The following is a 20,086-nucleotide window of genomic DNA, read 5'->3' as shown; positions in this document are numbered from 1 at the left end:
GGGGGTGCTGGATGGGACGGGGCGGGGGCAGCGGGCCCCACCCTCGCCTGGGCGCGGCTTGCGGGGCGGCCGGGCGGGCGGCCGCAGGCGGCCGCAGGCTCGACGAGAGCCCGAGGCGTGGACGCCGACCCCGGAGGACTCGGCGGCCGGCGCGGTGCGGCGGATGTGCGGGCCGCGCGGCTTCCCTCGTTGGCGCCGCTCCGGGCCTCGGCCATGCCCTCGCCGTGGAGAGAAGTGCTCCTGGAGAGCCTCCTGGGTAAGCCGAGGCCTCCCGCCACGCATTCGCCGGCCCGCTCCCCCGGCCCTGCCCGGAGCCGCGGTGCTCGGCCGGGTTGGCTGAGCTCCCGGAGGGAGCAACGTGCGCTGGGTGCCCGGAATAGAGATGCTTATTGTCCCCTGGCAACTTCTGCTGCAGGAGGAATTGAGAGAGAGAGAGAGAGAGCTCCCACGCCACCCTGGTGTTGCGCCCAAGGGGCCCTACTTCTTCACCTGTCGGCCTTGAACCGCGAAGCTGGTACCAACCCCGAGTCCCCTCACCCGTGATCTTTAAGTTTAACTGAATAAATTTCAGCACCGAACTTTACCTTTCAGAAGGAAAGGGGCACCCGTTTCCCCCGGTAGCTGTAGGTGAGCACTCAGCGCGGTGGCTACCGCCTGGGTTGACCCCTCACAATTGGCCTTGGGTAGTGGCTGTACTTTTGAGTATTTGGCGGAAAACGTCGAATTCGAGTCCCATGTGCTCACTTAGCAGCTTTGCAAAAAGTCCCAAGAACAATTATTGTTGTAATAGTGTCGGAGTTGTATGGTTGAAATCAGAATTCCCAGACAAACGTTCAGGAGATTGCTGGCATCTCGCTGTTCACGATGAAGGGGAGGGGTGCCTTCCTAAGAACTTGATTTCCTGGGAGCTGGTAATGCTCGGGCTGGGGGGCGAGGCTCATTTTTTGGCCCAGTCTGTATCTCACAAGTACGCGATGTAAAGCGAATTACATTCAGTGAGTACCTAGGGTGCTAGGTACTGTGTGTACTTTATCTTTTTTAATCTTAATAACTCTGCGAGGTGGTTAAAAGTACTGCTTTCGGTGGTTAAGGATGGTTTGGAACCAGACCGCTCGGTTTTAAGTTCACTCTGCCATTTGCCACTTTTGTGACCTTAGGCAACTACTTAACTTTCTGAGTCTAAGGAGTTTTTGTTGTTTGATTTTGCATTTGTAGGAGGGGAGTAGAAATAGTGTCAATTTCATAGGATGCAGAAGAAGGGAGAAGATGGGGTGAATACTTAGCACAGAGCCTAGCACATAGTAACTGCCCATTGGTTAATTATCATCATTGTAGAAGATTACACAGTCAGTAGTTGGCAGCTGTGAAAGTAACGACAAATCTGGGTTCTCCACTACTCTTCACTGTCTCCTAAGGGTTAGGTTTAAAATAGTCTGCTCACAAGAAAATGATTATTTCCTAACTAACGTGACTTTGGCTGTAGTCTGGAGTGGGAGGAAGGAGTTCTGCCGTTTGTTGCTCTTTTTGATTTTCACGATATTTCTCATTAAAGAAGGGTCGATTTAGTTAAGGAAATTTTATCAATCAGGGTCCTGACAGGAAACCAGATTTAACCTAGATGGTCCAAATGAAGAGCCTTTAATAAAGGGACTACCTACCTACGGGAGGTATGAACGAGGTTAAAGGGACAAGCAAGGGGTGTTGAGCCATTCTCATCCTGGGCCTGACAGGAAAGGGGAGGAATTCTGTTACTGGAACCCAATTAAGGCCAGGGTCATGAAGGAGGGCGGCCAGCCGGAGGAGTTTTAGTGGAGGGAAGGGCTACTGTTTGAAACAATGAGAAAGTTACACTTTCTCTCTCTCTTAAAAACTTTTTTTTCCCTAGGATATGTTCCTTGGTCTCTCTGCGATGGCCTGGGACCGATGATCTATTACTTTCCCCTGCAAACACTAGAACTCACTGGGCTTGAAGCTTTTGGCATAGCATTTCTTTCTCCATTATTCCTCACAATTACTCCTGTCTGGAAATTGGTTAACAAGAAGTGGATGGTAGCCCTGCTGCGGATAATTACCGTTGGTAAGATTTAAAAGTGATTCCTTAAGTTTTTTTTTTTTTTTAGTTAAAAATCAAGGGAAAATATGTAGACTGTTCTTTGAATGCTAAATGATTAAATAAAAAATAAAAGATTTCTCTTACTACTACCTTGAAGAGTTTTAGTAGAATTGGAAGTCTAGACCAAGAGTCAGCATATTTACATGTTTAACTTTTCTGTCAGTTTGGAAGGGCTTAAGGATCACTGAGATGAAGAGGGGAAAGATACCTTGGAGAGCAGCTTAACTCTTGAACATTTTTTTTTTTTTTTTTTGCGGTACGCAGGCCTCTCACTGTTGTGGCCTCTCCCGTTGCGGAGCACAGGCTCCGGACACGCAGGCTCAGTGGCCATGGCTCACGGGCCCAGCCGCTCCACGGCAGGAGGGATCCTCCGGGACCGGGGCACGCACCGTGTCCCCTGCATCGGCAGGCGGACTCCCAACCACTGCGCCACCAGGGAAGCCCTTGAACATATTTTTGTTCTTTTTTCCAACTATGACATGAAACTCCGAAGCCATTAAAAAATTGTTAAATGATACTGCCTAAAAATATGAAAATTATGCATGATGAACACCGTATTAAGCAAAGGCAATCAATAGATTAGGACAGCTATTGCAGCTCTTCCAGTCAGAGGGCTAATTTCATTAATATATGGAGTTCTTACAAATCAATAATAAAAAAGGACTAATCGTTCAATAGAAGAGAAAGCTAAGGATATGATCAGTTTACTGGAAAGGAAATATAACTGGTTCTTAAAAAGATACTAAAATGTATAGAATACAAATCATACACACACACATATATGCATAGATGGTCTCACATATCAGGTTGGCAAAGAACAAACTCTGACAACACTGTTGTAAGCGTGAGAAAGCAGGCACTTACGCATTGCTGGCGGAGCTGTAAAGTGTCACAACTTCTGCAAAGGATCAGTTAGCATTGTTTATCAAAAGGACAAATATGTATCTTTCACTCAGCAATCCCACTTCTGGGATTATATCCTACAGATAAACTCACATATGTGTAAAATGATAAAAATAAAAGGTTCTTTAATCATTGCAGCAATGTTTATAATAATAATGTTAGAAACGACCTATATGTCATCTATATGGGATAGGTTAGGTTAAATGAGTTATGGTTATAAAACTTGGAGTACTATAGAATACTATGCAGCTATATTAAAGAATGAGAACATTTCTGTAAGGAAATGGAATGTTCTTCAAAATATGTTGTTAAGTGGGAAAAAAGAAGCACTAAACAGTATGTGCAGAATACTAGCATTTGTGTAAAATAGGTTAGATGAAAATATATTTAATAATTAATTGGAAATGCATTAAATAGGTCTAGAAGTATTTTTTAAAAACCTGATACCATTTTAGTTGCTTCCAAGGTGAAAAATTTGCTCCTAGACACAGGTATGAAAGGGTAACTTTGCACTGTATACCTTTTGTAGCTTTTGAATTCTGAATTTCAGTACGTCACATTGCCAAAACCCAGCAATTAGAAAATGTACACTTACTATCACAAACACTTGAGGTTATTAACATTAATAAATATTGAGAGACCTTGGAGAAGTACTGGTAGTAAAAAAAAGTAAGGTGAGGTCATGGAGAAAAGGTTTTAAAAAACAAAAACACCAGACTCCAGTCTGATGGAATCTGTAGCTGAAAAGTCTGCCTGTCTTGCCCTTCTGCTATAACACAGTTGGTTTCTCTGAGTTTTCCAAGTGGCATTTGTTCTTGAGCCACGCTGTGTATATCTTCTGTCTAGGAACAGTCACTTGACTTTTTTCAGAAACAGTGACAAGAATCACTAGGGAATTACCTTCTGTTTTTCTGTGCATCAGTCCCTGAAGAAGGCAGAACGTGGTTAGTGAGTGTAGTGAGTTATGTGGTTACCCACAAAGGTCTAGAGCTCAGAAATAGCAGTGGTCAAGACCACTGGAAAATGCATCCTTTTAAAAGATGATGTCTAGGGCTTCCCTGGTGGCGCAGTGGTTGAGAGTCCGCCTGCCGATGCAGGGGACACGAGTTTGTGCCCCCGTCTGGGAAGATCCCACATGCTGTGGAGCGGCTGGGCCCGTGAGCCACTGCCGCTGAGCCTGCGTGTCCGGAGCCTGTGCTCCGCAACGGGAGAGCCCACAACAGTGAGAGGCCCGCGTACCACAAAAAAAAAAAAAAAAAGATGATGTCTATAGGAATGAAATAACCATGAAATTTTCAGCTCTAGAAATAATAGAAATGAAACTTTCTTCTTTTTGAGTATATATAGTAACTGAGTTAAGCTGGCCTTGGCTTACAGAATCCTTCTATGAATGACGATGGCCTCATCACACTCCTTGGTTGGCTTTATGAGAGGGATCTCCTCAGTGGCCCTTTTTCGCTGCCTTTGCTCAATGCTGCCTGTGGCAGCTTTACCTACAAAGCCACCCACTGAACAGTTACTGGGACAGTTTTTTATTTTTGAGTCCAGTTCTGGCCCAGGAACTTCTGGAGGCTATAATTTAATAGTAAATAATTTGACGGCGGGTATGGTATTTGAGATGCTTCTTGTTGCTCCCCTTTCATCTGCTTCTTCCCTGAAAACCCATCACCTTGAGTAGAGGTAGAATTGTATTTGAGAGAGGGGAGTGGGTAGGAAAGTGACTCAGAGTTGAGGATGAAGAAACCAGTTTTTGTCAGATGCTCTTCCAGGTAGCCATTGAGCTTTGTTGATGCTAAAGAGAGGGTGAAGTAAGCCATGATTTGCCTTAAAACTCCCTTTTCAGATGCTTCTTAAGGAAACGAAACAACTTTGTTTTTACAGAGTCCTAAGGCATTCTCACATAACTACAAAGAAGATCTGAGTGTTCCATGCTATCTCATTGCTGACACCTCAGATATTTTAGGTTGATTACTATGTAGTTAACTATTAAACTAGTTCATACTACCAGTGATTTAGGTTATTTTTGACCTTAAATATCTTGACCCACTAAAATGGCTATGTTCAAAAACATAGACAATAAGTGTTGACAAGGATACGAAGAAATTGAAACCCTCACACACTGCTGGTGGAAATGTAAAATGGTGCAGCTGAGTTGGAAAACAGTTTGGCTGTTCCTCAAGATGTTAAACATAGTTGTCATATGACCCAACACCTCCACTCCTTGGTATAGACCCAAGAAAACTGGAAACATATGTTCACATAAGACCTGGTACACAAATGTTCATAACAGCATTATTCATAGTAGCCAAAAAGTAGAAACAACCCAAATGCCCATCAACTGATGAATGGATAAACAAAAGGCAGTATATCCATGCCATGGGATATTATTTAGCCATAAAAAGGAATGAAACACTGATACATGGTACTACATGCATGGACCTTTTTTAAAAAAGACTTTATTGAAGTTTAATTGGTTTACAATGTCATGTTTCAGGTATACAGACAGTGATTCAGTTTTGTATATAATATAATATAATATAATATAATATATTTTTCAGATTCTTTTTCCCTATAGGTTATTACAAAGTACTGAGAATAGTTCCCTGTGCTATACAGTTGGTCCTTGTTGGTTATCTATTTTATATATAGTAATGTGTATATGTTAATCCCAACCTCCTAATTGTCCCCCCCGCTTACTTTTCCCATCGGTAATCATAAGTTTGTTTTCTACGTCTGTGAATCTCTTTCTCTTTTGCAAATAAGTTCATTTGTATCTTTCTTTTTTTGTAAGATTCCACATATAAGTGGTATCATATATTTGTCTTTCTCCGTTTGGCTTACTTCACTTAGTATGATAGTCTCTAGGCCCATCAACATGGATGAACCTCGAAAACATTATGCTAAGTGAAAAAAAACCAGTCACAGAAGGCTGCATATCTTATGATTTCATTTATATGAAATGTCCAGAATAGGAAAAATCCATACAGATAGGAAGTAGAGAAGTGATTGCTGGGGGCTGGGGGTCGGGGTTGGGGGAGAGAGGAGGAAAGGGAGGGACTGCTAATGGGCACAGGTTCCTTCCTGGGGTGATGAAAATGTTCTGGAATTAGATAGTGGTAAGAGTTGCACAACTTTGTGAATGTATTAAGAACTATTGAATCAGGACTTCCGGGTAAGATGGCGGAAGAGTAAGACGCGGACATCACCTTCCTCCCCACGGATACACCAGAAATACAGCTACACGTGGAACAACTCCTACAGAACACCTACTGAACGCTGGCAGAAGACCCCAGACCTACCAAAAGGCAAGAAACTCCCCACATACCTGGGTAGGGCAAAGTGGACAGATCCCCACACAGAGGATCGGTGCCGAGCGGCGCTCGCCGGCCCGAGAGGCTTGTCTGCTCGCCCGCCGGGGCGCGCAGCGCTGGAAGCTGAGGCTCGGGCTTCGGTCAGAGCGCGGGGAGAGGACTGGGGCTGGCGGCGAGAACTCAGCCTGAAGGGGGCTAATGTGCCACAGCTAGCCGGCAGGGAGTCCGGGAAAACTCTGGAGCTGCCGAAGAGGCAAGAGACTTTTTCTTCCCTCTTGGTTTCCTGGTGCGCGAGGAGAGGGGATTAAGAGCGCTGCTTGAAGGGGCTCCACAGACGGGCGCGAGTCGCGACTGAAAGCGCAGAGCCCAGTGACGGGCGTGGGACGCTGGGGCTGCTGCTGCCGCCGCCAAGAAGCCTGTGTGCGAGCGCAGGTCACTGCCCACACCGCCCTTCCGGGAGCCTGTGCAGCCTGCCACTGCCGGGGTCCCGGGATCCAGGGGCGGCTTCCCTGGGAGAACGCACGGCGCGCCTCGGGCTGGTGCAACGTCACGCCGACTTCTGCCGCTGCAGGCTCGCCCCGCACTCCGTGCCCCTCCCTCACGCCCGGCCTGAGTGAGCCAGAGTCCCCGAAGAGGCTGCTCCTTTAACCCTGTCCTGTCTGAGCGAAGAACAGACGCCCTCCGGCGACCTACACGCAGAGGCGGGGCCAAATCCAAAGCTGAGACCCAGGAGCTGTGAGAACAAAGAAGAGAAAGGGAAACCTCTCCCAGCAGCCTCAGAAGCAGCGGATTAAAGCTCCACAATCAACTTGATGTACCCTGCATCTGTGGAATACATGAATAGACAACACATCATCCCAAATTGAGGATCCCGGAGTCAGTGCTGTGCCTCTGAGGTGGGAAAGCCAACTTCAGGACACTGGTCCACAAGAGACCTCCCAGCTCCACATAATATCAAACGGCAAAAATCTTCCAGAGAACTCCATCTCAACACCAGCACCCAGCTTCACTCAACGACCAGCAAGCTACAGTGCTGGACACCCTAAGCCAAACAACTAGCAAGACAGGAACACAACGCCACCCATTAGCAGAGAGGTGGCCTAAAATCATAAAAAGTCCGCAGACACCCCAAAACACACCACCAGACGTGGACCTGCCCACCAGAAAGACAAGATCCAGCCTCATCCACCAGAACACGGGCACTAGTCCCCTCCACCAGGAAGCCTACACAACCCACTAAACCAACCTTAGCCACTGGGGACAGACACCAAAAACAACGGGAACTACGAACCTGCAGCCTGCAAAAAGGAGACCCCAAACACAGTAACATAAGCAAAATGAGAAGACAGAAAAACACACAGCAGGAGAAGGAGCAAGATAAAAACCCACCAGATCTAACAAATGAGGAGGTAATAGGCAGTCTACCTGAAAAAGAATTCAGAATAATGATGGTAAAGATGATCCAAGATTCTATTTCCCAGATCCAAAATCTTGGAAATAGAATAGACAAAATGCAAGAAACAGTTAACAAGGACCTAGAAGAACTAAAGATGAATCAAGCATCGATTAAAAACACAATACATGAAATAAAAAATACTCTAGATGGGATCAATAGCAGAATAACTGAGGCAGAAGAACGGATAAGTGAGGTGGAAGATAAAATAGTGGAAATAACTGCTGCAGAGCAAAATAAAGAAAAAAGACTGAAAAGAACAGAGGACAGTCTCAGAGACCTCTGGGACAACATTAAACGCACCAACATTCGAATTATAGGGGTTCCAGAAGAAGAAGAGAAAAAGAAAGGGACTGAGAAAATATTTGAAGAGATTATAGTTGAAAACTTCCCTAATATGGGAAAGGAAATAGTTAATCAAGTCCAGGAGGCACAGAGAGTCCCATACAGAATAAATCCAAGGAGAAATACGCCAAGACACATATTAATCAAACTGTCAAAAATTAAACACAAAGAAATCATATTAAAAGCAGCAAGGCAAAAAAAACAAGTAACACACAAGGGAATCCCCATCAGGATAACAGCTGATCTCTCAGCAGAAACTCTACAAGCCAGAAGGGAGTGGCAGGACATAATTAAAGTGATGAAGGAGAAAAACCTGCAACCAAGATTACTCTACCCAGCAAGGATCTCATTCAGATTTGATGGAGAAATTAAAACGTTTACAGACAAGCCAAAGCTGAGAGAGTTCAGCACCACCAAACCAGCTTTACAACAAATGCTAAAGGAACTTCTCTAGGCAAGAAACACAACAGAAGTAAAAGACCTACAATAACGAACCCAAAACAATTAAGAAAATGGGAACAGGAACATACATATCGATAATTACCTTAAATGTAAATGGACTAAATGCTCCCAGCAAAAGATACAGATTGGCTGAATGGATACAAAAACAAGACCCATATATATGCTGTCTACAAGAGACCCACTTCAGACCTAGAGACACATACAGACTGAAAGTAAGGGTATGGAAAAAGATATTCCATGCAAATGGAAACCAAAAGAAAGCTGGAGTAGCAATTCTCATATCAGACAAAATAGACTTTAAAATAAAGACTACTAGAAGAGACAAAGAAGGACACTACATAATGATCAAGGGATCGATCCAAGAAGAAGATATAACAATTGTAAATATTTATGCACCAAACATAGGAGCACCTCAATACATAAGGCAAATACTAACAGCCATAAAAGGAGAAATCGACAGTAACACACTCATAGTAGGGGACTTTAACACCCCACTTTCACCAATGGACAGATCATCCAAAATGAAAATAAATAAGGAAACACAAGCTTTAAATGATACATTAAACAAGATGGACTTAATTGATATTTATAGGACATTCCATCCAAAAACAACAGAATACACATTTTTCTCAAGTGCTCATGGAACATTCTCCAGGATAGATCATATCTTGGGTCACAAATCAAGCCTCGGTAAATTTAAGAAAATTGAAATTGTATCAAGTATCTTTTCCGACCACAATGCTATGAGACTAGATATCAATTACAGGAAAAGAGCTGTAAAAAATACAAACACATGGAGGCTAAACAATACACTACTTAATAACGAAGTGGTCACTGAAGAAATCAAAGAGGAAATTAAAAAATACCTAGAAACAAATGACAATGGAGACACGACGACCCAAAACCTATGGGATGCAGCAAAAGCAGTTCTAAGAGGGAAGTTTATAGCAATACAATCCCACCTTAAGAAACAGGAAACATCACGAATAAACAACCTAACCTTGCACCTAAAGCAATTAGAGAAAGAAGAACAAAAACATCCCAAAGTTAGCAGAAGGAAAGAAATCATAAAAATCAGATCAGAAATAAATGAAAAAGAAATGAAGGAAACGATAGCAAAGATCAATAAAACTAAAAGCTGGTTCTTTGAGAAGATAAACAAAATTGATAAACCATTATCCAGACTCATCAAGAAAAAAAGGGAGAAGACTCAAATCAATAGAATTAGAAATGAAAAAGAAGTAACAACTGACACTGCAGAAATACAAAAGATCATGAGAGATTACTATAAGCAACTCTATGCCAATAAAATGGACAACCTGGAAGAAATGGACAAATTCTTAGAAATGCACAACCTGCCAAGACTGAATCAGGAAGAAATAGAAAATATGAACAGACCAATCACAAGCACTGAAATTGAAACTGTGATAAAAAATCTTCCAACAAACAAAAGCCCAGGACCAGATGGCTTCACAGGCGAATTCTATCAAGCATTTAGAGAAGAGCTAACACTTATCCTTCTCAAACTCTTCCAAAATATAGCAGAGGGAGGAACACTCCCAAACTCATTCTACGAGGCCACCATCACCTTGATACCAAAACCAGACAAGGATGTCACAAAGAAAGAAAACTACAGGCCAATATCACTGATGAACATAGATGCAAAAATCCTCAACAAAATACTAGCAAACAGAATGCAACAGCACATTAAAAGGATCATACACCATGATCAAGTGGGGTTTATTCCAGGAATGCAAGGATTCTTCAATATACGCAAATCAATCAACGTGATACACCATATTAACAAATTGAAGGAGAAAAACCATATGATCATCTCAATCGATGCAGAGAAAGCTTTCGACAAAATTCAACACCCATTTATGATAAAAACCCTGCAGAAAGTAGGCATAGAGGGAACTTTCCTCAACATAATAAAGGCCATATATGACAAACCCACAGCCAGCATCATCCTCAATGGTGAAAAACTGAAACCATTTCCACTAAGATCAGGAACAAGACAAGGTTGCCCACTCTCACCACTCTTATTCAACCTAGTTTTGGAAGTTTTAGCCACAGCAGTCAGAGAAGAAAAGGAAATAAAAGGAATCCAAATTGGAAAAGAAGAAGTAAAGCTGTCACTGTTTGCAGATGACATGATACTATACATAGAGAATCCTAAAGATGCTACCAGAAAACTACTAGAGTTAATCAATGAATTTGGTAAAGTTGTAGGATACAAAATTAATGCACAGAAATCTCTGGCATTCCTATATACTAATGATGAAAAATCTGAAAGTGAAATCAAGGAAACACTCCCATTTACCATTGCAACAAAAAGAATAAAATATCTAGGAATAAGCCTACCTAAGGAGACAAAAGACCTGTATGCAGAAAATTATAAGACACTGATGAAAGAAATTAAAGATGATACAAATAGATGGAGAGATGTACCATGTTCTTGGATTGGAAGAATCAACATTGTGAAAATGACTCTACTACCCAAAGCAATCTACAGATTCAATGCAATCCCTATCAAACTACCACTGGCATTTTTCACAGAACTAGAACAAAAAATTTCACAATTTGTATGGAAACACAAAAGACCCCGAATAGCCAAAGCAATCTTGAGAACGAAAAATGGAGCTGGAGGAATCAGGCTCCCTGACTTCAGACTATACTACAAAGCTACAGTAATCAAGACAGTGTGGTACTGGCACAAAAACAGAAAGATAGATCAATGGAACAGGATAGGAAGCCCAGAGTTAAACCCACGGACATATGGTCACCTTATCTTTGATAAAGGAGGCAGGAATGTACAGTGGAGAAAGGACAGTCTCTTCAATAAGTGGTGCTGGGAAAACTGGATAGGGACATGTAAAAGTATGAGATTAGATCACTCCCTAACACCATACACAAAAATAAGCTCAAAATGGATTAAAGACCTAAATGTAAGGCCAGACACTATCAAACTCTTAGAGGAAAACATAGGCAGAACACTCTATGACATAAATCACAGCAAGATCCTTTTTGACCCACCTCCTAGAGAAATGGAAATAAAGACAAAAATAAACACATGGGACCTAATGAAACTTCAAAGCTTTTGCACAGCAAAGGAAACCATAAACAAGACCAAAAGACAACCCTCAGAATGGGAGAAAATATTTGCCAATGAAGCAACTGACAAAGGATTAATCTCCAAAATTTATAAGCAGCTCATGCAGCTCAATAACAAAAAAAACAAACAACCCAATCCAAAAATGGGCAGAAGACCTAAATAGACATTTCTCCACAGAAGATATACAGACTGCCAACAAACACATGAAAGGATGCTCAACATCTTTACTCATTAGAGAAATGCAAATCAAAACTACAATGAGATATCATCTCACACCAGTTAGAATGGCCATCATCAAAAAATCTAGAAACAATAAATGCTGGAGAGGGTGTGGAAAAAAGGGAACACTCTTGCACTGCTGGTGGGAATGTGAATTGGTACAGCCGCTATGGAGAACGGTATGGAGGTTCCTTAAAAAACTACAAATAGAACTACCATATGACCCAGCAATCCCACTACTGGGCATATACCCTGAGAAAACCATAATTCAAAAAGAGACATGTACCAAAATGTTCATAGCAGCCCTATTTACAGTAGCCCGGAGCTGGAAACAACCTAAGTGTCCATCATCGGATGAATGGATAAAGAAGATGTGGCACATATATACAATGGAATATTACTCAGCCATAAAAAGAAATGAAATTGAGCTATTTGTAATGAGGTGGATAGACCTAGAGTCTGTCATACAGAGTAAAGTAAGTCAGAAAGAGAAAGACAAATACTGTATGCTAACACATATATATATGGAATGTAAGGAAAAAAAATGTCATGAAGAACATAGGGGTAAGACAGGAATAAAGACACAGACCTACTAGAGAATGGACTTGAGGATATGGGGAGGGGGAAGGGTAAGCTGTGACAAAGTGAAAGAGCGGCATGGACATATATACACTACCAAACGTAAGGTAGATAGCTAGTGGGAAGCAGCCGCATAGCACAGGGAGATCAGCTCGGTGCTTTGTGACCGCCTGGAGGGGTGGGATAGGGAGAGTGGGAGGGAGACGCAAAAGGGAGGGGATATGGAAACATATGTATATGTATAACTGATTAAATTTGTTATTAAAAAAAAATTGAAAAAAAAAAGATAAAAAAAAAAAGAACTATTGAATCATATACTTTAGCAGAGTGAATTTATGGTATGAATGATATCTCAATAAAAATTTCCAAAAAGATTTATGCACGCAGATAATTATATATTAATTCTACCTTCCCGAGTGTCACCATGGTGTCAGACACAGCAGTTATCAAATGCAGATCATTGAATACCAATGCATGATTGCCAGAAATGTTTAGCTCTCCTTAATTTGCAGGCAGCATAGCCTCCTTCCAGGCTCCAAATGCCAAACTTCGGCTCGTGGTCTCGCACTCGGTCTGTCTTCTTCACTGGTAGTGCAAGCTGTGACATGGTGGACAGGAAGTGGTTTGCACAGGTATGGTTCATATCTTGTACCTACAGACAAACAAATGTGGTCAATTACCAAAGGGAAGGTTGGGACCAGGAGCTGCAAGAATTGTATTTACCTTGCACAAGGCCTTGTAGAAGTCTCACTTTTCTCCTTTTCACAAAATCGGGATGTGAATATTTGCTGTCAGTCTCAATAACGTTGTGAGAATGAAGGCACTATAACAAGTTGCCTCGGTAACGGGCTATACAAAGGCTAAGTCATGTGCCAACAAGGCTAAGTCATGTAGATTACCAACAAGACTACCTCATATACTCCTTCTATGACACTGTGAAATTCACAATGGACATAGTATGTTGAAACCACATAAAAAGTTGTTAAAAATACTTCTGTACTTACAGGTACTTCAGAATCTGGGGATTCATTTTAGGACAGATTCTTCTTGTTGTTCTCCGCATTTGGTACACTTCACTGAACCCAGTCTGGACTTATCAGATGTCCAACAGAGTGATACTGACATTAAGTACCATCACCACACTTGATCACATTTACACAGGTAAGTGTAGGCCCAGTTTATTTAGGGATTTTCTCTTTCTTATCTGAACGTAACACATCTTGGAAAGATAAAACTAGTCTTTCTGCACTCTATCTCCATTTCTACTTTTTCTCCCTCTGCAAGAGTAGCCGGCACAGGTAGTGGACTGTTATCTAATCAGAAGGCACCTTTTCCTCGCCAGCATAGAGGGTGACAATAGCAATCCGTCTCTGGCTTGTCTCAGTGTGCAGTGCGAGAGTAGACCCAGGCCTCATACTCCCTGCTGGCTTTCAGCTCTGTCTTCCTCCTCTTTCCCTCTGGACAGGACTTTCCAGGACAAGGACTGTGGGAACTGCATGGGTTTGTTTGGGTTTTTTTTTGGTTTGTTTGTTTTTTGCTTTTGTTCCCGCCCTGCCCCGGGCCCAACTCTGAAGATATTTAAGCTCCAAATATGAAATTTAGAAAGAAAGGAAATCCTACATATTCATACCACCTTTCAGATCACCTGTCTGGAGCTGACAAACAAACTTGAACATTTGCTTCACATGCTAACTCGAGACTCTTCTGAAAAGAAGGGACAAGTGTTACTAGATTCTACATAACTTGCTCCTGGCTTTGTGTGTAACTCTCAGTGAGTTGCTGTTCTTTTGTAAATCCAAGGAGAAATTTCACAGATTAATGGAAGTTTAGAGGGTTTGGCTCACCACGAACAAAGGGCTTGTATAATTCCCCCTTGGCCCCAATTTTGGCATGAAGTGGGGTTAGTGAGAACAAGGGAACATCATGCACGTAAATTGGTCGAGGGACATTGATATTAATTAGAACATTTAGAACTCAGTCTAGTGCCCTAGTATATGTTTGTTTGTTTGTTTGTTTTTTCAGTACGCGGGCCTCTCACTGCTGTGGCCTCTCTCGCTGTGGAGCACAGGCTCCGGATGCACAGGCCCAGCGGCCATGGCTCACGGGCCCAGCTGCTCCACGGCATGTGGGATCCTCCCGGACCGGGGCACGAACCCACGTCCCCTGCATCGGCAGGCGGACTCCCAACCACTGCGCCACCAGGGAAGCCCCGCTAGTATATGTTTTATATTTCATAAATCGCTAACGTGAAGTAGAAAGTCAGGCAGCAAATTTCACAGGTACAGCCTGATAAGGATCTGGATTCAGGGTATCGCTTACATTTCCCGACTGGAGTTTTCTTCTTTCTCACCTCTGTTTTAAATTTATGTGACCCAGTTGTTGGTCCCTTCCTGTTTTTGCACTGTGCCCCATTTACAAAACTTGACTCCCCACCAGCTTCCCCAGTCTGTCTGATCATCCCAGGCATTTTTTGGGGTAGCTTTATTGAAGATTTGCTGGGTCTTGGGGGAGGGTCACCCACCATAGTATGAAGCAGTGTTAATCAGCAAATTCAGCTTAGGCTTCTCTCTTCTCCAAAGATTGTCTCCTAGCCTCCAGGCCCTGGCCTCCTTCCGTCTTCACATCTTCTCTCCCTCATCCCTGTAGCTTTCAGCTCTGCTTCTCCTTCCCCTCACTCCTTTATTGGCAGAATGGCTTTCTTCCTCTTTGTGAAATCGGCCTGTCACCCTCACAGGCAGACCCGAAGTTTTCTTTCTATCCTGGAGAGGGCTTCTCAGTGTCATGAAGCATCTACCCAGCAGGCTCTCTGTTCCTACAAAGAAATTCTCCTGCCAGCATTTTCTCCAGTTGTTACATTTCTGTATGTGAAGTCATTAATGCATCAAACTGAGACCTCATGGTTAAACAGTCCCGGGAAGTATAGTATAGTAAAGTACACAGGTGCTGCCTAAGTTCTCTTTACCAGCTGTATGATCTTGGGCAAGTTACTTGTTTTCTCTGGGCCTCAGTTTTTTAATCTGTGAAATGGGATTAGTAATGGAGCCTATCTCGTAAAGTGGTTGTGAAGATTAAATGAGTTCATGTAAAGGGCTAGACATAGGGCCTGGCCCATGGTAACTGCTCAGGCGATGCACTGTTATCACTCCAGGGACACAGAGGGTTAGATGAGAGCCCTGTTCTTCTGGGGAGAAGCAGCCTGGTATTCTGATAGTGTTCCACTCAAGGTGGACTGCATTTGTTCCCTGAACATACCTTTCACTTTTCGTACATGTATTTTAGCTCATACTGTTTATTTCACTTTAATGAAGTAAATAAATTTCTGCATTTTCAGTTGTCAAATTCCAAAATGATTTGTTCTCTCTAAATCGTTCCCGATCTAGCCTGCCTGAAATAACCTCTCCCACTGACTGTCTCCCAGCACATTCTGCTTTGGACTGGGTCTCATCTCCTCTTCTGAAGTAAGCTCCTTGAAGCCAGGTACCATTCTGTTAAATATAGAGGGTAAATTTCCATGTAACTGATCCTTTTCCATTTTTCATTCTAGATGGTGCCTGCTGTAGACCTGAGGGGAAGAAGTCTGGTGAGGCAGCCAGGGTGATGGCTTCTAGACCGAACTGGCTGTTGGCAGGGGCTGCCTTTGGCAGTCTCATGTTCCTTACCCACTGGATTTTTGGAGAAGTCTCTCTTGTTTCCAGATGGGCAGTGAGTGGGCATCCCCATCCAGGGCCAGATCCTAACCCATTTGGGTGAGTTTGGGTTTGGAAGCAATCCAGAAATTGGCTAGTATTGTTGAAGAAATTCCTCCTCTGTTTGAGCAGCTAGATCTGCACCAGCCAGATGTTTCATATTCCTCTTTCCCTAGATGTCAGAAACATTGCAGGACATGACTGCAGTAGGACAGTACTGGATCTACTCTGGAGATGACGGAGCTGGAGGGGTATTTGCCCCAGCGCTGAAGGATTGCAGGGAGGTAGATGAGGGATGGCTGAGGATTGTGCACAGCTAAGTGAGAGGTCCTGGGAGCTCCTGCGTGGGCACGCTGAGGAATTCCTGCCAAGAAGAGCGTTCTCAGTGGCAGGGAAAGCATGGCATTCCTCCAGATCCCCCTATTATAGTTTTGGGCACTGGGTAGGACGAGACCAGAGGGCCTTGATGAGAGACGGTGTTGGCAGCAAGGCAGAGAGCTTTAATATCTGCAAAGGAGGGAAGCCTGGGGGAGCTCTGCATCCTCTGTACTTTGGGACTTGTTCCAGCCATGGGGCTCCCAAGGAGTTAGCAGTCTTGAGCTTAAGTGCTGGTTCCTGTGCTTGGTCCTCACTGACCCTCTCTCTACTCTTCCTGACACCTCTTTTCTCCCATGGCCAGGTCCAACCTTTCACGTAAAAAGATGGAAGAAACCCTTAAAACATCTGCCTCAGATGTCTGTTTTCTCGTAAAGCGCTGAAATTCCCACATATGGAGACACACTGGCTCTTTCCCCAGAGGATGTCTGGGCACATCCCACAGTTGTCTCACATGCAGTGTGTCCAAGTCTGGCTCAGTAGTTTTCACTACCCAGACATGTCCTTCCTTCTCCAGGCCTTGGTTTACTCTGTCTATCCCTCTACCGTCTAAGCTGGAAACCAGGATTCATCTTAGAATTGTGTGTCTTCCTCATTTTCTGCATCTCACTTGGTACTAAGTCCAGTCGATTCTACTACTTATCTTAAAGCATCTATCCCTCCCTCGCCATCCCCCACCATATCTCCTTAGTGGATCCTCCCATCTTTCATCAGGCTACTGCTCTGGTCTTCTAATGGCCTCTCTGCAGTGTGGCCATCTCCACACTGAGAGTGAGATCTCTAAAATATACACCTGACTCCATCACTCTTTTGCTTAAAACCTTTCAGCAGTTTTTCTCCCTCAAACCAGGTCATATGAGACAGGATCTGCACCCTCACCCTCACTTAATTTTTTTTTTTTTTGTGGTACGTGGGCCTCTCACTGTTGTGGCCTCTCCCATTGTGGAGCACAGGCTCCAGACATGCAGCCTCAGCGGCCATGGCTCACGGGCCCAGCCTCTCCGTGGCATGTGGGATCTTCCCGGACCGGGGCACGAACCCACGTCCCCTGCATCGGCAGGCGGACTCTCAACCACTGCGCCACCAGGGAAGCCCCATTCTGTGGTTTTTGATGAATGTATAATGATATATATCCCCATTGTAATATATGGCGTAGTGTCACTGCCTTAAAAATCCTCTGTGCTCTGCCTGTTCATCCCTCCCTCCCCCTGCCAATGGCAATGACTGTCTGCTTTATAAAAAAAAAATTAATAGATTTTATTTTTCAGAGCAGTTTTAGGTTTACAGACAAATTGAGCAGAAAGTGTGGAGTTCCCATATATTGGCTCACACTCCCACCTCCTCAGTTTCCACCATTATTAACATCTTGCATTATTGTGGTGCATTTGTTACAATTGATGAGCCAATATTGATACACTATTATTCACTGAAGTCCACAGTTTATATTAGAGTTCACTCTTTTTTTATGTGTTCTGTGGGTTTTGACAAATGTATAATGACATTTATCCACTATACAGTATCATACAGAATAGTTTCACTGTCGTAAACATGGTAATGTGCTCAACCAATTCATCCTTCCCTCCTTCCTCCAGACCCTGGCAACCACTGATCTCCTTACTGTCTCCACTGTTTGATTTTACTAGAATGTCAATCTTTGTCTTTTAACTTGAAATGAAATTTATTTTTGTTGTGATTTCCCTTGTGTTATGATTTATTTCCATACTCTTACTTTGCTTTTGCTTTTTCTACTTTCTGTAGGTGTATTTTTCCTCTTTTTTCTTCTTGCTTTTGCATTGATTGGGTTTTCTTTTTCCTTTTTTCTTATCCTTCTCCTCTCTACTCCTCTTTCTAGGTTGGAAATTATACCTTCAATTTCTTTTTTTCAGTAGTTGGTTATTTTTTTCTCAGAACATTAAAGATAGTATTCCCCTATCATCTGACTTCCATTTTTTACTTTTGAGAAGGAATAACTAGAATCTTTGCTCTTTTGAAGATACAGTGGCTTTTCTCTCTGGAAGCATTTAAGACTTTTCTTTGTTTCGGTGTTCTGAGATTCACTGTAATACATCTGGATGTGAATCCAGCCCCTCCCTTACTTGCGAGTGTTTGGGCTTTTTGAATCTGAAGAGTCATGGTTTTTTTATCAATTCTGGAAAATTCTCAGCATTATTTCTGCAAATATTACCTCTTTCCCATTCTTTCTCTTCTCTCCTTTTTTGACTCCAGTTAGATATGTGTTGGATCTTCTTATTCTCTTCTTCATGTCCCTTAACCTCTTTCATATTCTCTACCTTTGTTTTTAAGCTGCCCCTTGTACTAATTCTCCATTAAGTTTTGTCTAATCTGCTTTTTATCTTGTCCATTGAGTTTCTAATTTTAATTGTTATAATTATTATATAATTTTTATTTCTAGAAGTCTATTTAATTTCTTTACAAATTTTCTTGCCCATTAATTTAATCTCATATTTCTTAGATATCCAATTGAATATCCTCTTTTATTTTTCTAAACATGTTAAGCATGCTTATTTTATATTCAGTTCTAAAATTTTTAATATCTGAAGTATTTTGCATTTGATTCAGCAGGGTGTTTTTGCTGTGGTTCCTGCTCATGGAGACTTTCTTTCTTGTATATTATTTCTTGTATATATTTGTGATTTATTTTTATTTTAGTTCATGGTTCTTGGAACATTTTTAGGAAAGCTTCTTTGAAACCTGAGTTTAAAGTATGGGTTATATATGCATGTCACACATGAAAATTAACCCAGGAACTAGACATTGCCCCTTTGCATAAAATCTTGGCCAATAAATTCAATATTTTCATAAAGTTATTTTTTTAAAAAAGAAACTTAGTTTCTTCTAAACAATTATTTCTGATTTCTGTTTGGTTTTGTGGCTGCTTGTCGGTGTGGGATTGTTGGGATTAGGACTACGGCATAAAACCTATGAGAAGAAATTGGGAAAAGGGGTAAGTCATTAAAAGTTTTGATATAGAATTTTATATGATATACAGCCTACAAAGCACAGAAAGGAGTTCTGACTTTATTTTTCTTGCAGTGGAAGCCACCAGAATATTTCAAGCAGGAGCATGAAGAAATATGATATATATTAACTTGGCTGCTCTGTGAAGAATGGATTGTAGAGTAGAAGCAGGGAGATGAGTTATGAGGCTTTTTCAGTTGTCCAGGAGAGAGACCCTGGAAGTTTGGATGGGAGCCGTGGCCCTGGAGTTGGAGAGGAGTGGATAGACTTAGAATATATTTTGAAAGTAAAGCTGATAGGAGTTGCTGATGGATTAGATGACACTGAATGAGAAGAAGGAAAGAATCAAGGATGACTTCTATGTTTTGGCTTGAGCAATTGGATGGAGGGTGGTGGCATTTACTGACGTGGGAATAACAGGTTTTGGATTGATGAGAGCCAGAGTTAATCATAGGTATGTAGTTACGTGAAAAGCTATAACTTGATGAATATAATCATGCCTCTCAAAGTCTCTCTTGATGGTTCTGTTCTCTTTATAGGACATTC

At 42.5% G+C, this 20,086-nt stretch overlaps 1 protein-coding gene across 1 annotated transcript in view; it reads left to right on the top strand.

Moving 5' to 3' along the window:
- Positions 1-213: 213 nt before the first annotated feature.
- The window catches only part of CWH43 (cell wall biogenesis 43 C-terminal homolog), a gene marked incomplete at its 5' end in the record, with an annotated part of 44,709 nt that continues 24,836 nt past the window's right edge, over positions 214-20,086 (top strand). Inside the window, 7 exon segments of the mRNA XM_081254810.1 lie at positions 214-256; positions 1,886-2,077; positions 13,013-13,057; positions 13,060-13,132; positions 13,507-13,661; positions 16,045-16,246; positions 19,451-19,526. Of these exon segments, the coding sequence (XP_081110936.1) occupies positions 214-256; positions 1,886-2,077; positions 13,013-13,057; positions 13,060-13,132; positions 13,507-13,661; positions 16,045-16,246; positions 19,451-19,526 (786 nt within the window).

This window comes from Mesoplodon bidens (assembly GCF_964165515.1).
Source record: "Mesoplodon bidens genome assembly, chromosome: 1".
Taxonomy (NCBI): Eukaryota; Metazoa; Chordata; class Mammalia; order Artiodactyla; family Ziphiidae; genus Mesoplodon; species Mesoplodon bidens.
Note: the sequence above shows the minus strand (reverse complement) of the source record. Positions and strands in the feature narration are given on the sequence as shown.